General features: G+C 37.5%; 1 protein-coding gene across 7 annotated transcripts in view; it reads right to left on the reverse strand.

Moving 5' to 3' along the window:
• Positions 1-24,210, reverse strand: part of LOC124159088 (leupaxin) — a 575,831-nt gene that overhangs the window by 116,529 nt on the left and 435,092 nt on the right. For all 7 annotated transcript variants that reach the window (XM_046534629.1, XM_046534628.1, XM_046534631.1 and 4 more), the window contains one exon: positions 19,857-20,038. In XM_046534629.1, the coding sequence (XP_046390585.1) occupies positions 19,857-20,038 (182 nt within the window). The remainder of the gene's footprint in view (positions 1-19,856; positions 20,039-24,210) is intronic.

The following is a 24,210-nucleotide window of genomic DNA, read 5'->3' on the forward strand; positions in this document are numbered from 1 at the left end:
GTGTGTTATATGTAGTTTTCCATTGCTCTCTGTTGCTTGATAATATTTTCATAGCTACGCATTTCTTATATTTTACATCCTTAATGATATAGCCGAAGACTGCAGGGGCGCTCACGTCTCCTGCGTGCTACCGCCACCGCGAGTCCCGTTGCCAAAGACAGTTGAACCGACGACACGGACGGAGATGAATTAAGGGGCGCAGGTAGAGGTGATATTGGATGTGCTTATGACGGGCCGTCCAGGTGACTCTTGGAATGGTCCAAAACGGCCGGGAAAGAAAATACTCGAGAGTGAGACGAGAGGTGGAGGAGGGGAGAGGGAGGGAGAAGGAAAGGGGTAGGTAGAGAGAGGAAGAGAAGGTCGGAGTGGGATATCCGGAGATGGCGTCCAAAAATTTCAAAAGCTATCTCAAGTCCCCATTCCCTCTTCAAAGGTGACCTCTATCATCTGCTTCTGCTCAGCAATGAAAGAAATACATGGGAACCGATCCTTTTAATTACGTAAGAAAAGTGAATGCAATTAGGAACAGTTTGATTCTATAATTGACAAGTGAACACAGTGTGAAGTATCTTTTCTTTACATAAGAAAAGCGAATGGAGTAGGAACTATCTGCTTCTTTAATTGACAACACAGTAAGAACTATGCGCAAATTTAAATTCACCCACTAAGGGTCAGTTTTATATTGTCTACCCTATAAGCGATGATAATCATTTCGATCTCCAAAAGCACAGCCATGAATGAAATAAAGTTTTATTCCCGAGAAGTTTGAGTTTTATTCATGGGAATAAGTGCTGTCATTCAATTTGTTGAGAAAATGTTTTGACTCATAGTACAAATGCAAAGTACATTCATAGTAAAAATGCTCTTTACCTCATCAAATAATATTTAATCCAGAAGAGGGTCAAATAAAAAAGAGTATACAACGCAATATAAACATTCTATAAAAGACATTAATCATATTTCATTCAATTGGCATCATACTCCAACAATCACTGATTCCTTTCAATTGTAAGTAGCATGCGTACTGCCGAAGCTACTGTGGCAAGCATACGGTGAAACACCGGTAGTTATACCGCCGACACGCGGATTTAAGTTTCATCGAAAGCTAACATTTGTCGATAAACTGGAATCAAAATTAGCATCATACACTCTTCATCTTATAACTATTTTACGGATATATAGAATTAACACTTATTTTAATAATATATACACGTCCTTTCCTAACGTTGGTGTCTTCTTTTTCCAGTATCTATATGTAGTATGTGCGTGATTATGCGACGGATCAGACTTCTGCATCCAATGCATTTCATAATTTTAAAACATATACGTGAACGAATGAATGTTTATTATTCTAAAGGATAAGCTATAAGAACAAAGAAATGAAAATACGCATCATGTTATGCTCTGAAAACAAATATCACTTCGACAATATATTCTATAACAGCGATACAAAAAATCGGTTTCGGTTTTAAAGAAATCATAGCGAGGCTTCACAAGAAAAAAAATGTTTTGACAACAACACGATAAAATATTCAATATCATTCAAAACAAGAAAATATAAGTTTTAATACAAATCCTAATAAACACATATAAATAGTAAGTTTTTATAACAACAAAAAATAAACATTATAAAAAATAATCCCATAAAGAAGTATTAACAAGATCTAATATTTAGCTCCCGCAAGGAAAAGATCGTCTCGAGAAGATGAAAAGGAAGGCTCCAGATAGGATAAGAAACAATGGAGAAAATTGATCGATATTTGAGCCTCGGCCCATCGTAGGATTCGGTTGATGATCTCTAGTTCCTTTTTCAGAGGATTTTGGGAGCGACTCCAGAGTCCAGTTAGCAGCAAAGGCTAGCTGACGCCGTTCCCCACGACATCATTTCCCTCTTGCTCTAGAGCCTAAAGGGATCTCGCGGCCGCTCCAACCATTTGTCTCGCTCGGAACTCATTCTAATCTTCGACTGTAGGTGTTAAAAGAGCAGAGCGGAAGTTTTGGAAGGCATCCACTGCACGAATTTCATTGTGAAACGCGTCCAAAGCGAACCCTATGATTCGGCTGACAGACTTAGTGTTCTGAACGTGCAACACTAAAAATGCAAGAGGCTAAACTGCTTTGGAAAGTAGCCAAAGCATACGTGTTCGTACTGGGGAAACACTATCTCACTCATTAAATTTCTTTCCGAACGCAAATATTTTCCTAATCAAAGATTTTCAGAAAAAAAATGCGGAATAAATATGAAATTAGTTTCTTTTGCCATTCAAATACAACAACTTTACAAAACTACAGGTCTTCAAACAACTCTCTCATCGCTGAAGATATGTTAGATTCGATAAATATAAAAAGATAAAAAACACGCTTTTTCGAAAAACAGTATAAAAGGCAAATAAAAGTAAATAGCAAAAAAATACCTTTTCATCACTCGTATAATAAAGCATTACGCAGATTAAATTTATTGGGAATGATTGTACAAGTGCCTGATGAGTTAGTGACGGTTGGCTCGCAATATTAATATCCAAACCTAATTGGCACTGATACTTTATTCTCTGAGTGATAAAGGTTTTTTTTTCTTTATGGTGGACCAAAATTTCAAAAATTCCAGAAAAAATGATGAAACTATCAGGACACGATACACCTAATTGTTTTATGACCACCTACGCAATGTTTTCAATGACGCTACGGAAACTCCCACACGAAGAATCAGAGGAACACATTCATTATCATTACAACACGTAAATAAAGTAATTTCGAAGGTTGGATAGAATATGATGAAGGGCTTCGTTTCCCTGGGCTACTAAGAAACGATACAATTTTGGCAAGGGCTCAACTGAAATTTTACCCTAGAACTCTCAAATCGGATAAAAACTTTCACCCATTGGGATCTAACATTTCATGATTGCATTAGCATGGTTAGAATCAAATACTAGCTAGAAAATTACTCTGCAGTCTGTGGGCGAAACTTAAGTACGTATAAAATCGTATCCGGCTCGATTTTGTGGAAGTTCTTTATATCCATGATAAAAAGAAGAACACAATGATAATTTCCACACTTTTTTGAGTTGTGACATTAAAAGTGTGGAAATCACCATTGTGTTCTTCTTTTTATCATGGAAACTTAAGTACTCTATGTCACTACAGCTGTGCTCGTAACTTACAGTACCCATATGTCTAGGGCGTTTATGAATAGGAAATTGCAGATGAGAGGATCATACCGTAAGAGTAGGAAGAAAAGGCTAATGAATAGTCTCCAATCGAGCGTCTCGGTTTTTGGTGCGGAAACGTGGACGCTGACGAGGGAAGATGAGGAAAGACCGGACGGGGTTGGATACGTGGATTGGAGAATGGCGAGGGTGAGATGGAAGGAGAGCAAAAGGAACGAGGAAGTGCGGAAAGTACGGTGAGGAAAGAAAACTTCAACCAGATATGAATAAGTGGAGTCAAAAGGTTTTGATAGAGCGATTATGTGGAGGGGAGAGAATTCTGGTAATATTTGAAAAGGAAGAATGTAAGGAGAGTTTGGGGGGAGAAGAGAAAAGAACCGAAAGACCAAAGTTATTATGTATTTAGTTTTGGAATTACAAAATATTTCCGTCTTGTATTGAAATTATTTAAGTCGATCCTAAAGTCTTCAGCTTTATGACATTTACTGATCAAAATACAGTAGTAATTGGTAAAGAAACGTAAGCAATTTTATGCAATGCATGAATTACAATCAGTTGAAACTAAATCATAATTCATAATTCCGAACTACTAATATACCAAAATTGAAATAATGTTTCAAAATGAATAGCGGAATTTTAGCACTTTATAACATTAATTACAATATTAAACTAATAAACATTAATTACACTAAACTTACAGCCATTGTAAACTCGTAGAATTTTATGTAATACTGTATGAGTTGCTCTTTCATTTCGCCCTTAAAAGAACAAATTCACGTAGCTACAAAAACAATGTTTTGAGAGAAATCAATATAAAATTGTGATAATAATTATTATATAAACTATTTGAAAGTGGTAAATTATAATTTACCACTTTCAAATAGTTTTTCACAACTCTCACCAAAAAATGCTGCGAAAATAATCATAAAGAAGCCTTTAAATTGATTTAACTCCACACAGTCGTTTACGACAGTTACGTCTGATTGATTCTAAATGGGCAATTTGATACATCATTTTTAGCAGTAAGTTTAGTGTTGAGTTCGTATGTTTACATAGTTGTATGTCTACAGCGTTTTACGGGTTTTTACAGCACGGGGATGCAAATGGGACATGTAGTAAGGGTGGTTAAGGGTACAAGCGGAAGGCAGGAAGCAGTGGAGAGGCAGGATAACTTCAGAAGGCGGCTCTTTTGCAACGAATGGATTGGCAGCTGCCTCATGGCGGGAGACGCCCGCCGCGCCGTGGGCGGAGAAGAGGAGAAGCGGGAGGACGAGGTGAAGGTTGAGGAGGAAGAGGTAGGTGCCGCGGGGGCTGACGGGAAGTCGGGGTACTTAAAAAAGTGGGAAGGGGAATGTGAGAGCAAAAATACATGTTTGCAATGCATGGTCCTAATTGAAGTCATACATCCCGCGCCTACCACCTTCACTTACTTCACCTTCATTATTAACAAAATTCACTAACTCTTGCTTTACTTTGCGGTATTCCATTATAAGTTTCCTGGATATCAGGCAATTATCTATACCACTTATTTTTTATCAGAGCGCGACCCGGGTTTCAATTAATTATCATCATCTTCAGGCGCAAAATAATTAATTATTTGCGCCTGAAGATGATGAAAATTCATTGAAACCCGGGTCGCGCTCTGATAAAAAAAAGTGGTATAAGTAATTTTTTGATATCCAGGAAACTTCATTATTAACCCTTGAAAGTATTCATTATTACAGATATTCCACCGGTTTAGGTAGGTGTGCACGTTTTACATTTTCGTTATTCTCGAACCACGGGATACAGCTCTTATTGGCCATTTTACACCGGGGTGTTCAACAAATGTAACAAGTAAATGTACAACATGCCCTGGACCGGGGAAACCCACCCAGGCGGGACTCGAACCCGCGAACTCTTGTTTGGCAGGCGAGAATGTTACCCCGCCGCCACCGAGAGTAGGCTTATAGGTTTCACGGTCTCGGTGGCGGCGGTGTAAAGTTTTGGCCTGCGAAATAAGAGGTCGGGGGATCGAGTCCCGCCCGGGTATGTTGCTCCTATCCGGAGCGTGGATGTTCGCGTACTTCTAATTGTTATCTTGGCAAAAAACCCCGATGTAAAAGGTCAATAAAGGTTTTCGGTGGTATAATAAATAAATTAATACATTTCATTGATCGTCCATGGCTTTTCCTTTCTCAGAATGAATTTCTTTCTTCAGTACGATATGAGCACAATTCTGTAATTTACGGTATCTTCAAAATATTGTATCCAATACATCTTGCTAGACAATATGCCTGCGTTCAATTTTGAATATAGGAACAATCAAAATTGCACGATTCAGACCCCCTTAAAACGGCTTATATTCACAAGCAACTAGATATAAGCAATCACCAGCAAACATTATTCAGTGTGAGTAAATTACGTTACTTAATGATGCACAGAAACTTCTCCGTAGAAATCAAACTACTACGTGATTAGATTGTAATGTAGAGGTATACATGAAATACATACTAATTAATAATAGATCTTGGTTAATACGTTGTGCCGCAATTATATTCCTTTCTATTGAAATTTGACTGTGGTATAAAATAAAACTTCTTTCTATCTAATAATAATATCGTCTGGTAAAAAGTAGGGCACCATTTTGAGAACAGAAGGTAGGCAAATAAGGAGAGTCGAGAGGGGAAAATATAAAGAAAAGTGAAGTGAAATGGAAAGAACTGGGGAAGGAGGAGGATAGAAGGATGAGAGGCAGAGGTGGCGCCATCTGGCACCCGCACACAGAAATACAACTGTCTCGGAGACTCAGAGACCATTTAAGACCGCGGCGCATAAAAGAAGCGCAAACCTACACCCAGATATCAGTGATTTTGCTGTTTTTATAATGAAACGTACGATTGATTATTATTATTATAGGATTATTTGGACTGAAAGTTTGTATACGTTAGCAGTGTTCAAACGTTCATTCTGTTTCCGTAAAAAATAGTAAATAGAAAAAACTTAGAAAGCATCTATATTTTCCTGAAAACATCGTTTTCCGGTCAGAAAACCTCGGATTCGTCTTCAGCAGCCTAAAACACTCACACCAATCAAAAATCATCTCTTAAGCACTATTTCATAGCAAATAAATTCATATTTACGTATGCCTTCACTTTTAAATCGCTGATAATTTGCCCTACACACCTCGATTGATGGCGAAAAAGGGAAAATAACATAGGATGACGCCTTCGAATGTGGTTCTACTCTATAAACCCTGAAAATTTCAATTGATAGCATTATCTGAAAGCGAGCCGTGGGTCACGAAAACAACACTATACAACGGGTTGAGCTGGTTAAGATGCGTTCTCTGAAGAAAATATTCTACCATGTCCTTTGTCGATCGACGAGGGATATGAATGGCCCCGTTACTGAACGGGAAACGGTGACTGAAGAGTACAGGCGGTGGGGACAAAAAGGTGAACAGTTCTGAGTTCAAAGGAGTGAGAGAAGGATAGGAGATTGGGGACAGAGCTCAAAGGAGTAGGAGAGGGAGGGTGGGATACGAGCGGTTCGACATTTGCCAGAGACAACAACAGAGGGCGGGAAGGAACTTCAGGGCTGACTCGATGGGTTATTAAAAATAAGCAAACAAAAATAAACAGCGCTTAAATAAATCGATGAAAAAATAGCTTGGCCCCAAGAGTGTTTGGGAAGGGGCGAACTTTATTTTTTTCCTCTTCGGAGAAAGATGCCAAAAAATACTCCTGTGGAGATAAATCGCGCAACGGATGACGGGAAGGCTAAGTGCGATGTGGGAGTGGTAAGAAAGTCATCAGGATCTAGTGATATTTGAGATGATTTATCGAAAATGTGCCACGATAACGGAAGGAAATAATTTCGACGGATGTAAAGGGAAGGAATCTTTAAAGTGTAGGAATAGAAATTTTACGATTCACGGGAATGTCAAAACGTGTGCAAAAGTGATACAACTCGCGACAAAAAGCAGTCGACTTTCATTCTTTGCTGAAAATACCAAAGGATAAGGTTGCCGAAAAGACTAAGCAGAGACAAGTCACAATTTAAAAATTTCATTTGCAGTATTGTATTGTAGGGTGCGTCGACAGCGAAGGTCATTTTGCAGCTGTTTCTTTTAAATTATCACTGAAAAATATTTAAATTCATTAAATAATGTTTCTATGGTCAATTTCGATGCCACTGTACAGAGATTATTGTAGTGAAAATTATTTTCATTAATACTTTAAGCCTGATATGCCTCCACTGAGATGGCACAATTGAAACAATTATCTATGAACACATATATATTTTTTAAATCTATTAATTGATCACAAATTAAATACAGTTCCATTCCTTTTAAACCGCCAAACAAAAGGCTATATATCTAACGAATATAATAATAAGGTCAGAATGAATACCATGGAACAGCCTCGAAATAAATGATCTAAGTTTGAAGAGAAATTTCTATTCAATTATTCGTAAAAAAAATTTCGTTAACGAACTTAATTGTAAAGATAAACGATTGTAATGTGACCCGAGACATTTACTTCATGGATAAATCGACTAATTTCCCAATATTAATCCATTTGAAAACCAAAATAACGATTCAAGCGGAACGCTAAATCGTAGACTATAGCCCATAATGTCGCAAAAATTCTGTAAAGCATGCCAATACTTCCCATGAAATAGATAACCCTCAAAATAATTTGAATCTCCGTAATTTCCGAACAGAAATAAGAAGATTTAAATAAAAAATAAGACCAAAGAACTTCCTGAGGCAAGTGAAACTCTGGCTATTTAGCAATAGAAATAAAAATAGGGAACATCTCACAGAAGTATTTTCAAAACATATTCCTTTTTTAATATTATTAATTTGATATAAATTCCATTGTTTTTCTTTATCATATTTGTATTGAGTATTTCTTATGCATCAAAAGTTCATCGGGAAGACATTTTTTCATTCAAAAATATGCACAGTATTACGATTGTTTTTCTGAAGGTAATCCCAACAATATGCAAGAGACTCACCTATAGCTTATAGATGGTTTTGTATCGAAGATATTTTTAAATGTTTGAATAGTTTAAGGAGCAATAAATATATTCTTATAACTATAATCACCATAATCGTAATTATTATAATTATGTTATTATTATTTATTCATACTGGACACTGGATTTCATTATTGTGCTTTCCCTGCACACACTAACTAGTCGAACGAAATGAAAACACATCAGGATCAATTACGGCCATTTCATTAAGTGGTTTTTGGGGGAATTAGATTCTTGGCGAGCAAAGTTACATGTCCTCTCTTTTCTATTTTTGACCCGATTTCATATTACGTCAGGCTGCGTGTCTATTCGGAGATTTCAAGTGTGTTCCTGAGCAGTCACTCTAACGTAACTCCCAATCCCCCAGTGTTTACGGAAAACTTTGCCAAGAAACGCTAAGGAACGGTAATGGTTTCCTTAAGGTCTCAAACCGAACTTTGGGTCACAGTCAAGCAAAATCTAGAATATTCCCAAATCCGAAATACTTTGCCTATGTAATCAAGTGGTTTCCTGTTATTTTAAAATTGCCTAAATCGAAAGATTATTACTCCTGGAGTACGCATTTCATGCTTTTAGATTTTTAAATGTCAACATCTATTTTTCGCGATTAAATGAAAAGTGAAAACTTTCAAGCGCGCGAAAACGCTACGGTTAAGCATGAATGCTGGGAAAACCCCGTGTGACGTCGTTCTGGTTCCGTCTGCCGCCGTGTCAGGCCACCTTAGTGCGAGGCTTTGAGCGCCGCTACGATGAAGGCTGTTAGCAGGTAGCAGAGTACCCTGCTAGCAGGTGGCGTTTGGCTAAAATAAGGATTATTAATACCCTATCCAGCGTAGGAAACTTTCCGACCATAGATAATTTTAACAGGTAATTAAAGAGATGTTTCCCTGAGCTCTGTGCCTCATGGATTCATTGGTAATCTCATACGATGTAAAACTCCTAACTACTCGTATAGCATCTAGGTCCCTGTATCGTGGAGTGGCATCGAATGGGTGTCAATCTGGCTTTTTTCAAATGTGGTTAAAATTGACCATTAGCAAACGTCTATACTGGGATTTCTAAGACTAAATAATTTGTATATTATGAATACACTAGTGGTGGGTTACCAATCGCAATCAATGCCTTTCGTTTTGTTTGATGAAGGAAACTACCCCTTTATTCATTCATTATTCGGCGTCCATGTAAAACACTTTCTTCAAATCATAAAATGGATAAAGAGAGCAAAGATTTCATGAAATACCCACAAGTTATTGATGAATGAAGAGAAAAAAATCCATTAACAGCACCAAGGTGATGATTAATAAATACAGTAATTGAATCTGTAAATCTAAGATTTAACGATATGTCCCTTCCTAATGCACCAAAAAAATCAGCAAAAATAAAAACAGAGAAAGTAACAACAAAATTACAGAACACATCACCTCCTAAAAACCATCTCTGAGTAATATAAAATTGTTTATTCTCCAAAGGTCTTATCTCACTTATCGTAATCAGCTATTATATAGCGAAAGGTAATAGGATGGCATAGTATCGCACAGCATGCGTTACGCTAAAAAGAAACTTTGAAGTTCCAGTACGCATCACAGCAGTCGATAAAAAATAAAAGTTGTTTTACAGCCGCATTGAGTCAAAATAAAAACTAAGGTCCACTTAATTCCCATTAATGAAAAATACGTTATTTTAATTATTCTTAAAACTCAAAATAATATTTAAAATAACAATCTAGAGCATAGTAGGAGTGAAATTAAAATGAACCTCCGAGCACAATACGCTCACGCCAATTTCAAAATTTCCTCGCTCTAAGCCCGCAGTCGCGCGACAGTAACAGCCAGCCATCTCGCGGAGCTTTCTTGAAGGAGAGGAAGGCAGAAACTCGCAAGGTTCGTGAAACGTCCACGATGGCGCTCCTCTCGTCTCACACGGCGGCAATTTGCGAAACGCCATCCCTGAAACGCCGTGCACACGCTAACGTCTTCCGCTGGCTTCAGGAACCAGAAAATGACGCTCTATTTTTAACATGACGTATGATAAGCAATTCAGTGATGTCTCCACGAATCTAGGCCAATTTATAAAAAGACGGATAGGAGATGAGCTTTGAAGGATCTCTCAAAAAGAGAAAGAAAAAACATTTCATCTAGGGATTTCCAGTAAATTCGTATTTAATTTGACAGAAGTAGCAGGCGATTTATTTTCATTTCACCTCTAAATTACCACAAGTATATATTCTAAGAAATAATATGAAAGCAAAAGATTGGAGTGGTATTAGAATGACGGCAACTAATTTAAAATATGTACTAATGCCTCATGTCGGTGAAAATTATCTTTTAAAGAACACTTTGTCTACAAATAATAATTAAAATATAATTATGTCAACGATAATTTAATGAAAAAGGGAGTTAAATAGATTGCACCGGCAGTAATTAATAAAGATCGATTTATTCCAATGCATGGTTGTTAAAATAAAAACCAATCTTGAACATGTCACACATTTGTACATATCGACAGTAATGAGAAAAAATGAAATTTAACGCACTAGTAGGAGCGCAAGAAATTCTTGCTGCATTGGTAGAAAAATAATGATATTAATCCTGGCAGTGCAAATGCAAGTAGCCAGGTACAGGATGTGCCAAAAGAAATACGCACGAATTCATCAATGCTCGCATGCATATGAAATGTCATGGAAGCGATTATGAGTTCACTCTCTCAAACATCAGTATACCATTGATGAATTCGTATGTATTTCTTTTGGCATACATAGTTCGTGTTCAAATCAGGGACTATAAAACAATGGAGAAACTGATATGATCAACAACGTATGAGCAAATCTGAAACCTATAAGACTAACCAAATGAACCATTACGAACTTTCATGTATCGCATATATTCTCTATCCCACTATTGAAACCAGTCACGACTTTTCTCTGACCTTATTTTTTACGCAACTTACGAAAATAATAGCATATATCGAAAGTTAGGTCTCTCAATTGTCAGAGGAGTTTATAAAATGACCAAAAGGCATTATTATGTTCCGTAGCTTAACAGTTATTTCTTAAAATCCTAGCAATGCGATAAAAAGGAACGAGGAACCATATTTTCACACCAAACTACTTAGCACCAAATTAATTTTACAAGAAATGAAGAGATCATTTTCAGTCATCCGTTTCCGACAGTTTTATCAGTCATGTTTCTTTTTCAAAATATAATTTCCGTCACTGCACATCCGGTTTCCTGCACTGGTAATCATATCCCAAGTTCTCCGATGAGTGTTTAGGATGACATAAATCGCGAAGAAAGGCAGTAAAACTGGTTTCATGGACTTTGAAGTCTGCCATGGCAAACTGAATCGCAAAAAAACTGACGGAAATTGCGAAATATGACTAAAAGGAGGCCTCGCACTGAAAGACTAATGCCATCAAAAAACCTTTGCCAGGGAAAATACAACACGACAGCCAGCAGGTTATAAATATGCTAGAGTGCTAAGGAGAAAATATACCATCCATGGCGATTAAAACAGTGGACCATTTCTTACGATACAATGCGTACGTAGAGATTTAAGCACTATATGACGAAAGTTATCCTCGACGTTTATCAGAGTTACCTTGAGCGCTGCTTTCATACAAAACAGAGAAAAATCAATGCATATGAGCATATAAAATGCAAATACCCTGCTAGGGGCACTAAGAGGGCCACTACTCAGTATAGCACACGGACGCACCCTGTCGGTAATGCATCATTCTGATTACTATTGTTCCAGCGATCGTTGGTACTATCGTGCATTCACACAACGATGGTTAAAACCTGTGCTGCCCTCTAGTGCTGAAATCTAAAGTAAACGAGAAATTGACGGTTAGCAAAACTGTTGAGGTATGTAGGGGTAAGATATTACTGTGTTCAATGTGTATTTAACGTATAATTTTCTTCCACCCATATTCTTCCTTGCTTGGACAAATCCATGAAAAAAAGCTCATAGAGCAATGGAAGCTAAACAAACTTATCGTGTTTCTGTTGTCGCTTCTTCTTCGCAGCGCCTAACCACTGTAAAGTGTCAACGTTCGGAACTACGTGAACTATCGCCCGGACATGCATTCACACAACTAGTTCTGCCAACTATTGTTGGAACGATTGCTGGGACAATCGTACTCTGAAAGGGGCGTAATGGGAGGAAGAAACAAGGAATATCCCTCCCTCCTCCTGCTGTATTTCATTACGTTCAAAGAGGCTTGTGAGAAAAGTCGCACTTCAACAAAAACTTTAAATTGAGACAGTGATCCGTTGATGTGGCTGATAAATATATTACGCAAAATTTTACGGTTTTTTAAGATATATTAGACTAAAAAAATCATCAAACATATATCACTCTTCCCATTCAAATTAAAACTGCCGAAATATTCTGATACGACATCCACGTTTTCTCAACGCGACGGAGCACACTTCTCCATTGGCTTATTACCAAAGGCATAAGAGCTATCGCCAAAAGAATCATAAACTCTCCTTTTCGTTCTGATTTTCTAAAAATAAATTCAGATGGCGATGGCGCCTGAAGTGAAGCCAAAAACATTTTGTTTTCTTCACACCATTTTTCCATTCCAATCCTTTGCCAGCCAAGTGGCGCCAATGGCCAGCCAAAGCCGAAACATAGGAATTCCTGTGACACAAGAATGACTCAAGTATTTCGTTTCTGGGCGATTACCACTCATTCGAAACCGGCATATCGGATTGATGATGCGTTAACCGATTTCCGTCCACCGTAGTCATATGCTACAGCCGACTATTCTGAGCATATGAGTCATTACCGCAAATTCAAGGGTGATATGAAATCTATCGTCGACATGTGGTGTCACGGCAGCGTCCTTTGCGAAATGGAAAAGGTGGAATCCGGAGACACGATACTGAAAATGAGGATGGAGCCATAGAAGAAAGATTACAATAATAAGGGCGGAGTCTCACTGGGGCATCGCCACTCGGAGGGGGGGGCCTCATGCGCGGAGGGATGGGGTCCGAGGTTGCGGTAACCAGCCCCTTCGGCGGACCTCCCCTGTGCGCGGCCTTTCCCCTCGGAGAGTGGAAGAGCGATGGAACGTTGAACGAAAGACGTAGAACGGAAAAAATGAATGAATGAAAATGGAAGAAAATGAAAGAATAATGATGATATATTGATGAATAAAACAAGGTGGTGATGAAAAACTTTTAAACCTAAAAAAAAACCGCCCTTATAATAATAGTAATAATAATAATAATATGAGTCCTTGAACTCCTTTTTGCCGTCAATTTGTCACAAATATGTTGTTGAAACTTGCAGTAACTTGATCCGCATATTAGTTTACTAGCAGGACACACGGCGTTGCTCGGGAAGGATAGTACCCAGAGAAGTGGGGAACTTACAATTTGGATTTCATGATTTTATAGGATTTTAATGCTTCCTCTTAGAACGTGACAAGAGGTGTGCCTACGCAGCAGGATACCCAATCGCAGAAGTTGTATGGCGTGACGTAACAAACAGTAACGGGGAAACGACGCAAAGGACGCAAATGAAAGTAGTAAAACGGGGTCCAAGAGTGTCAGATGCACCTATGTACTGACTTTAACACGCTTGAAATAGACTCGGATTTAAAATCACTCACACGACCATCATAAATAAATAAATTAAACTTCATCTTACCCTAGGGTGGGCACGTACAAACAATTATACAGGAAAACATTCCCTCCTCGTATTTTTCGTTTATTTTTCCTATATAACTAAGCGATTCTGGTGTGGGTGGGCACACAGAAACACTTAGTTATAAAGGAAAAATATTCCCTCCATTTATTTTTAGTTTATTTTGGCAATACAACTAAGAGTTTCTGTGTGCCCACCCTAGGGTAAGAAGAAGTAACTTATTTATAGATTTTAGAAGTCGGTCGAAATAAGCCCACAGACGGCAAAGGACAGGTGTGAAACGGAAATTCGATATGGAAGCATACTGCCTATAAATTACATGCAAGTATCATAAAGATAAACAGGAAATGGCATATTACAGATTATTTAACTTTCCTTCACCCAAAAGCATGCTTGCTTTAAAGATTTATCATTTCTATCAAGGTCACTCTTAGAAATTGAAATACATTATATTCTGTCCTCGTTACCATCCTGTCAGTGTAGCTATAAGATTACGGGTCATACCGAAGAAGCAAGTTGGTGTATCATTAAAATATTTCACTGGATTCCTTAAGACGACCCAACGAGAAACGTACCTAAATATCTTCAATACCGCAATCAGAACGTTTTCTGGGCGGAAAAGAGTTATTCGATTCAGGCGATATTTTTCTACTCTGGCAAGAAGTTAATTATCAAAGAAAATGAAGATAATGGCATGATCAAAAAGCATTATGTTTTCAGGAACGGGTATGTGAAGCGTTCAAATTTTTAAATCGATAATTCCTTTACATTCGAGAGAGAAATTTCAACGAAGGAAAAATCGATTTAAAATAATTGTTCTAGAATAATTTACATACATAGTTCGAAGGATGCAAAAATTAAAAAAAAAAAATGCTAGACAAAATAATTCTCGCCTATAGGTACAACAGATGTCTCCAACGAGCCCATAAATATCTCATTTCTATTATTTTTCCTCGAGTCTCGTGAATATTACGATATCCCAAATTAAGACAAGATTAGAGAACGAAGTTTAGTATTTGATGGTAGGCTAGGCGTCTTGGGAAATAATATTAATTAGTATTCCACTTTTTAAGCACCATATTAACAATGAGTTACAAAGAGTGGAAAAAATTGAGAAAGGAAAAGTACACATATTTTATCTCTCTCGATCGACCGGTCGTATTTTTTCCTTCACTTATAACGCGTTTAAAATTAACGATATCATGTTTAAATTTTCAGAATATGAATAGTAAACCCTTGTTCACATTCAACCGTCTCAAACACACGAAAAGTTCCCTCTAGAAAATATTTGGGGAAAATTTTAAAACATTTTAAGCAAAATTTTCGCATTTAAGCTACCGGGAAGTGTTAACAAGGGCCTATTGTATAGATCCGGAGAATAACCACATGATAGGAAAAGTTTTACATTGGTAACGCGAGACAGAAAAAGGTCAGTTGAGCGGGAGAGACGGGTTCTTTTAACTACTCATCGCACATAATGGTAACATACGATTATCTTAAAAATCCCATACGAAAAGGTCAAGGATGCGGCAAGAAGCAAACTCCGTTCATGCATTAAGAAATAATTCGTACCAACTCCCACTTCATTTAAATCATACATGTGGAATTGATGATTCGTATAATTCATTCGGACCTTATGTCCTGAAGGTTTGACTCCACAATGATGAGAGAGGCAGGGCTTCGAAGCGAAAATATTCGAAAAGACTAAATGAGCGCGGCGAAATCAAAGAAATATCACCAATCCCGCGTCGTTTAAAATGACGGAACACGACACCGTGATAATGCCATGCCGGGAAGAGAATTTGGAAAGTATTCTGTGTCACTCTTTCGCACATGAATGCATACACCAGTGGATTTTCCGCCATTTAGCTTCAACGATAAAATGAAAACTTAAGATTCTACGGTGTTCGTTTAAAATGACAGGTAATTTCGGTCCATTCTGGCAAGGCCATTTCTCAAAACAAGTTTTATATACTCCCAAAAATCTTAAATTCTTTCCTTAATGTGTCCAGAATTATAATGGATTATCTTAGTTATAAATACCCATGAGTTTCTATACCGATAATTTTTGCCGGCAAACACGAGAGTGCAAAAGTTAAGATCTGATTATCCTAACATTAATGGGCAGCGAGTGACATTATTCGACTTTTTGTTATGTAAAACTGAACGCTAATATAGGAACAAAAATGGCTACAACTACTAACAGGGTGGTTTCCTATTATGTTTTTATTGCCTAAATCGAAAGATTATTACTCCTGGAGTACGTATTTCACGCTTTTAGATTTTTAAATGACGATATCTATTTTTCGCGATTAAATGAAAAGTGAAAATTTTCAAGCGCGCGAAAACGAGACGCGTAAGTATGAATGCCGGAAAATCTCTCCGTGTGGCGTATTTCTGGTTCCCGCTGCCGCCCTGTGAGGTGACCTTGAGGCGAGTTGAGCGCTGATACGGCGCAGGCTGCTAGCGGGTAGCTGAGCACCCTGCTGGCTGGTAGCGCTTGGCTTAAATAAGGATGATTAATACCTTATCAAACGAAGGAAACTTTCCGACCTTAGCTAGTTTTAATAAGTGATTATTAAGACATGTTTCCCTGAGCTCTGCGCCTCATACATGCATTGGTAACCTCAGACGATGTATAACTCCTATCTTCTCGTATAGAAACTAGGTCCCTGTGACGTCACGTGGAGTGGCATCGCATGGGCGCCAATCTGGCCCTTTTCAAATGAAGATAAAAATGGACCATTGCCATTCGTCTAAACCGGTATTTCTAAAACGAAATAATTTGTATATTATGAATACAGTAATGGTGGGTAACGAATCGCAATCAATGCCTTTCGTTGTATTTGATGAAGGAAACTACCCTATTGGCGTAATAGTTTTCATTACAGAAAGATGCACTCCATTTCGAGTACTCAGTTATCACACGGAGCAACTTGAGAGCAAATACGTTTGCGTGTACTTTATTATTTATGAGGTTGGAAATCAGAGGCAAGGGATGTAAGAAACTAAATAATCACCGTCATATCGACCGTACCGACAGAAGCGATAAATTAAGAGAGATATTTTGTAAAACGGATAGATATGCGATTTCCTTTTTCCCTCGAATCATAAATGACTTCAATGATTCCAGTCGTAATTTTGTGGGAGCATTTCCTTTTTATGTGCAAATGGCTGATGTCCTAACACCTCCTGCCACACGCCTTTTAGGTGGCTTGCGGGGTAGCGTGTAGATACAGTTATAGACATAGTTAACCAGGGCCCTTCACTTCGGCAATTTAAAAAATAATAAGAACAGGAAACCTCACTGCAAAAAAAATTCAACAAGCAACTTGACGAAATGCCTGTACACTGGATCAAAAGGATGTCGATAAAAATTAACAAGGAGGTCACGAAATGGCAAATAAAATGCTATCATCCTCATTTTGAACGATGAGTCGGCTGAATAAAGTTTAAAAGGCATGCCAACACGATATCTCCCATTATCTCGTTTTTCGCACACTTTGATGACTTATCGCAAGTCTAATAATAATGTGACACTAATTGGCTAAGGGTTGTCGTATGATTGACGCGACTCAAAGACGTCGGAAGAAAATGAAAATTATCTATAAATAAACCTTTCCGAGAGAAATCCGTTCGTAATTAGATATTTTTAGATTTCAAAAAACATATTTGCGCTGATCCACAATTTTTAATATCGGTTAAGCCTGAATCACACGATCATTTTTTTCGTCGCGAAAGTGATCACTATTCCCGTCGCGAAAAGCAATCGCTCTAGTGATCATTTTTCTGAATCACACGGTCACTCCCGCCGTCGCTTTTCGCATCATTTCCAATAGCACAGCTCGTTGTCATAGGACCCACATCACGAAAATATATAGCGTGTTTGCTTATTTATGTCGTTCCCACAATTGTCAAACGCTGCGCTGCAATCACACCATACGGTCATGCGTTCCGATTGGCTGATATGGGATTTTAGGGACGGTTTTAGCGACGGAAAAAGCGACCGGACGAGTGATGAAAAATAGCGATGGGAATCCTCATCGCGATCGTGATCGCGAAAAACAATTGCCTGCGACGATCATTTTGCGCAGTGATCGCGATAGTGATCACTTTCGCGACGAAAAAAAATGATCGTGTGATTCAGGCTTTAGCACGAAGGCATCACTGGACTTCGAGCCACGAATAGGACGATATGTTATTAGGAGGTCGACCGTTGAAACTTTTTGATACGTATATTGTTAAATCATTAAGCAAATTTCCAATAAATACAAAACACTGAAAGAAAATTTTCATAAAATGGAAAAGAGGAATCTATACCAATATAAAATCCCCAAATTCTTCAATCAATACGGTGAAAACAAAATGGTGGTTAGCGTTTCTAAATTGTTTAACAAATTACCTAAAGAAATGCATGGTTTAACCACATATCCGGATGTCAAAAGTAAACTTTTAAATTATCTACTTGAGGACTTTAATTTTTAATTTTAAGACATAAGTTTTTTATCGTTTCTTTCATTGTTTTTAGATGTTTTTAACTTCTTGTAAATGAATTATGGAGAACCTGCTGATGAGCCTGTTTTGGCTCAGAAGGTCTCCTAATTGTAAAAATATTTTTTTATTCTAACTTTTGTAATATCAGGGTTTTTCTCTTTTATCTTTTCTTACCCAATAAGTCAGAATATGTGTTGGTTATATAGTGAAAAGCGTGTTAAGAATTTGTAAAGGGAATGTTTTTAATGTATTATATATATTTTAATATTTGAGATATGTATTTTTGATGTATTGTAATGTGTTTATAAAAAAAAAATAATAATTAAAAAAAAAAAAATATATATATCTAACTCTATGTACCGTTCAAAGAACAAGAGTTGTTTAAATATAAATAGCGAATTAATTCGTAATACGCTTTTAGACGGGATTAAATGTGTTTAAAAAAGATCGTTTTAGATGGTAAAATATAGATAGTGTGAACGTATTAACTAAATAGTTTTCGTGGGATTCCTTAGCAGGCCAAGTTTCACTTTCATATGTCAGTGCCAGTGAATTGAAAAACTTATGTCCGACATAGAATTTACAAAACATGACAGGGTTGAACGCAAAGAGCATGAAATGTTTCAGAACAAGAAATTAACACGACCTACAGACATTCGGAAACTTAATTCTACACGGACGATAAGGGTAGTTTAAGTCTTCTTACTATTCGTAAAATAATCTGTATCCTCGAAAAGGATACTCTCACTCGAGCCGCTTTCATTAAGAAAAGTAAACAGCAAGCTGCTTGGGCAGTAGATAGTATATTCGTCTTACTGTATTTATAATACAAAATTCGTACCACGAAAAGTGAAAGAAAAATAAATTATCGAATAAAATCATAACAATATACATGGGCGAATCCAGGATTTTTTATGGGGGTGGGTGGGGGAGGCAAGGGTCTGACAGGCAAACAGTCTTCTCATATTCGAGATAAAAAATATTACATAGCATTAACTGTACGAAAATTTCTCATTCTTTAACATGAAAGTTATTAATGTGAAAATATTAATAACTTACATATATAATGACATTTTTCGAGCCTCTTCCTCACATGGGCGATGCTTTTTTTCGAGCTCTGACTAGCGAATGACCAATGGCCGGCGAATCTGTTTTCTTGAATATGGCTCAAGGCTTAAATAATTGAGGCTCCTTAATACACAAAATAAAACGAACGTGATGATAACCGTATTACAAGTATTGTATATTTTTTAAACGTCAGATGGGGGTAAGGGGAGCGGTACATGTCCCCGAACCCCCCCCCCCCATAAATCGGCCCATGAAATATGATACTATTTTATGAATGAAATACATGGAATAAAATACTACTTTCCACTGATCCATTGACTAATCACCGTTTAACGCATTTAATCACATTTACTCTCAGGGTTCCAATGAAGTAAAGCGTAAACGCTACATTGCATTGTTAAGACACCGATTCAGGTGGATGAGACTTGCATCATGACCTAAGGCACTCACCGAGATGGGTGGTGGAGGCGAGGATCCGAGGTCACCGCGATGTTCGTGTCGGACGATCCTCTCGATGGTGTGGTCACCTCCGCCGCTGCGGGACGAAGGGCCGTTGAGGGAGCCATAGCCACCGCCTGGGGAAGCGGGCCCACCGTGCGATATAGTGTTCTGAAGGTCTGCCAGCAACGCGTCTGCAAAGAGAATAAGAAGATGATCAAATATTAGTCCATGTAAAACACATAATCAAGACTGAATAACACACAGAATGAAATTATATACACCATCAGCAACAATAAAAAGTCAACTATGGAAAATCACTCAATCAAATATACATATTTGCAATTCAATATCGCAAAAAAATAGGGTATTGTAGACCTCTCTCTGGTTATTACAAGGAATTCCTAAGGGTTCAATTGAAACAAAGGAAATAGAAAATATAACTGAAATTTTAATATTAAATTAAAATTTACTTCTCAACAATGAAAACGCAAAAAATGTTAATATAAAAGCGTTTCAAAATATTGAATTTTTAATGATACAACAATAAACAACTCATGAACGTATCGACAATGCATTTATCGTTATAAATAAACGTAGGCATTTTTCACATTTGTGGGAAAAATATAAGGGTTATTGATTCATCTTTTCGAAAAACAACCACAGTAGTAAAACACACACAAGGTGCCTTGGGGGAAGGTTGTGACACTGCTCTTTGTTCAAAATATTACGCTATATTAACTGTACGTTAGCACAAAATAACTTCATTTAAACCATTCCTATCACTCAATTATCGATTAAGCCATTAAGGAAATAACGACTTCATCTAATTTGCTTAGGCATAGGCAGGATAATAACACCTAACAAAATATTTCATTACCTACTAATACGTATTAAAGAGCCACGAAAAGTAAACACTCGAAGAAGGAATTTTTTTTTGTAAATTTCTAGTTTCTTACTCCCAGCATTCGGGGAAATTAAAAGGAACAAGTGCTCCCTGTCTGTGGAGATCGGATACTGTAGTAGTGTCAAAATACGATGAGTAAAATTCAAAACGAGTTCCAATTGAAGCATAATTCTCCCACCAATATCGGATATTGTACCATTATATTAAAGACTTTCCAAAATACAAAACTACTCTCATTATAAGTGCGTTTCAGGATACTCTTACACAATAATTAAGCCTTAACGCCGTAATGAATTGCATAATTCCAAAGTTGAAGCACCTTATTCAAGTGATTTCTGTTAAGACTATCAGATATGAGACGTGAACGGTACCGATGAGATTAGGTGTCCACATCAGAAATCGTTAAGGAGAAAGCCGGAGATTATGAAACAGTGACCTCTGTTTGAGGAAAACGCAAGAATCTGAAATATGCCGCAAGGATATGAAGGATGGTTATTTTGATCGAGCGTTAAGATGGGAACTGATAAATGTATACTTAAATATCATAAAAATAAACGTTATTTTTGTGAGTTTTCTTTCACATGTTTTTAAGATTTTCAAAGAATTCGCCGACTTTGAAATTCTCTCAGCCACCACTTTCTCTCAAAAAGGTAAACTTTAGCCGGTAGATATAATCGATGCGACTTAATATTGTAAGCGACATGAAACAATTTCGGCAAAACAAATTTTAAATCTTAGGATGGGAATGCCTATTCAGGGAATATTGTATTTCAACTCCTAATTCTTAGTTATGTTGGTCACTTAAATTAAAAATTAAGAAAATTTAAAACATCAAATTTGATCAAGAATCAGAAAAATCATTCAATCGATGCATTTAAATTTATAAATTCAAATTCTTACTCGAGACGAAAACTAAGAAGTTCAATCAGATATGATTTTCCGAAAGTATAGACATGTCACCATCTGAATACAATATTTTTCTATTTTTCCAGGAAGATTTATCACGGAGTAAAGCACTATAAGAGCAATTACATTGGTAAGTAAGTTAAGAACTGATTATAATCATAAGTGGGCGATAATTTCAGAGAAGGCATCGATAAATAAGTCTTTAGTGTACCAAAAGAGCCCAAAATTTGTTCAAAAAACAAGCACAAAAGTATTTTGTACACGACCAAACTTAAAAACAAAGCAATGACCAACGAATAACCACAGCAGGAGAAAACTTTTCGCGATAAACTTGATTCTGGTATAAATACGAATTTAGTTATAATATTTACACGACTGCTCGATTATAGTAAACACAGAAATACAATAGATTCATGCTGAAATTTGAAAATTTTAATATCTAGGCCGTTGAGATAGATCGATGATCGAACCAAACTCCGAAGCCATTGTAGCCAATTTTCTAAACGATAAACTGCAATAAAAATTTGAAATCTCGAGAGAAATGGATATTTATACTGCACTTGATCGCAATTTTAAGATATTTAAATCGTCCTTAACTGGTATTTAAAGTTTATGTGTCACTAATTTGCCAGCTTCCATTGTTGTGAATTCCTGCTTCACTCATCCCTCCAACACAGAGTAAAAATAGACAGGAAATAGGCTAAATGGAATTCCTAATATGAGCCTTTAATTTGGAGAAGACGTGAAATGGAATAACAGCTGACTCCATCTGGCTAATGAAGGGTTATTTTAATGACGGCATATTAGCATGCTGATCTGCGCATTTCTCCAACTATAAAAAACACAGCATTTCATTCTTGAAGAGGCGCTTGGCAACGCTCTCCACTGTTGTCATATACAGTTTTTATACTTCGAAGCGCAGCGATCATGCCCTGAATCCTAATCACTCGGCCGGAATCTGTCAATCGACGACAGCCAGCGTCACTGGCAAAAAAAACAGAACATAGAATCATTTCAATCAGGAAAGTATGGACGTGAAATAGGAAATAGCCTTTCACAATGAATTTTCGCGACACTTCTTGCATTAATACTTCGAAAACTAGAGAAAAAATAAGAATATAATACTCGCAAGCCTCTTCCATTCTGTTCGCGGACATTAGCCCGTGCGCAGCATAACGGTTAAGGATGGAGGGCCGATCTCAATGGACCCATTGTCATTCTGCAGAGGATTTGTTCGTGGAATGACTTGAGGCAGTGCAGCCGATGGCGAGGAGTGCAACAGGTGTGCAAAGAGACCTACATTGTGCTGTTAGCGAGGTCACACATTTCTCAGCGATACCTTCGAGATGGACAGCAAGCTTGCCGAGGGGGTACGGAGAATTACGAGCCAAATAAAAACAGAAGACGAACTCAACGCCCACGCATTTACGATGTTTGCCTTCTTAAGCCGTCCCCTGAGTCTTCACGCGAAGCAGTTCCGCAAGGACTGAAGCCTGAAGCGATACTTTAAGAGAGATATTTTGACGAACGGATAGATAAAGGAATTCGTTCTTCCCCCGAAACCATACAGGAATTAATAAATGCTAGTCGTAATTTTCATTGAGCATTTTCTTTTTACATGTAAACGGCTGGTGTCCTAACACCCCCTGCCACACACCTTTTAGGTGGCTTGCGGGGTAGTATGTAGAAGTATATTTCTCGCGAGATAATTGTCTATAAAATGGTGAGATAAATACATTGACGGGGAAAAATTACTTATAAATTATTTTAAGCTATTATTTAGAAAAAAATCTTTCTGCAACCCTCATTTTCGTTCTGTGACTGTCTTTCCGCTGCCCCTTATTCCACTTGGGCTATGTCAATAACTTGACTCTAGGTTGACGATTTGCAATCGAGATAACGAAAACACGCATCCATATAAACCTATTCAATAGTTTAGTCGGAAAAGCGATGCAAAACCCTTCCTCATAACCTAAAATGTAGTGCTTAACTCATGGGGAAGTTGCCTCCCTGATAATACTTATGACGCAATACCATGTATACTTTCCATAGTTCATCATTCCAATGCCCCAAAAAGAGAAAAATATACTCTTCAAATTCAGGAAATGTCTCGTCAGGTCCTCTTTTTTCTACTCTCAGATGCATCCCAGCGACCACCGATTAGTTCGTCACGCCACGAAAGCGGTCGTCGCCGAAACCTCGGGTTACTCCCGTGATTGTTATAGCCGGAAATAATTTACGCTCGTCTCCACTCACGAAATTGGAGTGAACGGAAAAGCGCTTTTAAACGGACAGATGTGTTTGGCGTGAAGGAGGCCAATTTCCTCCATAACTGCGGTCCCCCTATCTCCTCTCACGCCATCAAAATTACGATCCCAATACGTGTCCTCGATCAAATACTTACCCAGGCTTGGGAATAATTTTGTTGTTAAAGTGCTCCATCGGTTATGACAGGTTTATGTGGAGCATCCTGTATACATTCCCAACCTGGACATCATTTATCAACCTGGATGCCATTAGAGATTGAAATAAGAAACAGGTGGCCAATATATA

Source organism: Ischnura elegans, chromosome 5, assembly GCF_921293095.1.
Source record: "Ischnura elegans chromosome 5, ioIscEleg1.1, whole genome shotgun sequence".
Taxonomy (NCBI): Eukaryota; Metazoa; Arthropoda; class Insecta; order Odonata; family Coenagrionidae; genus Ischnura; species Ischnura elegans.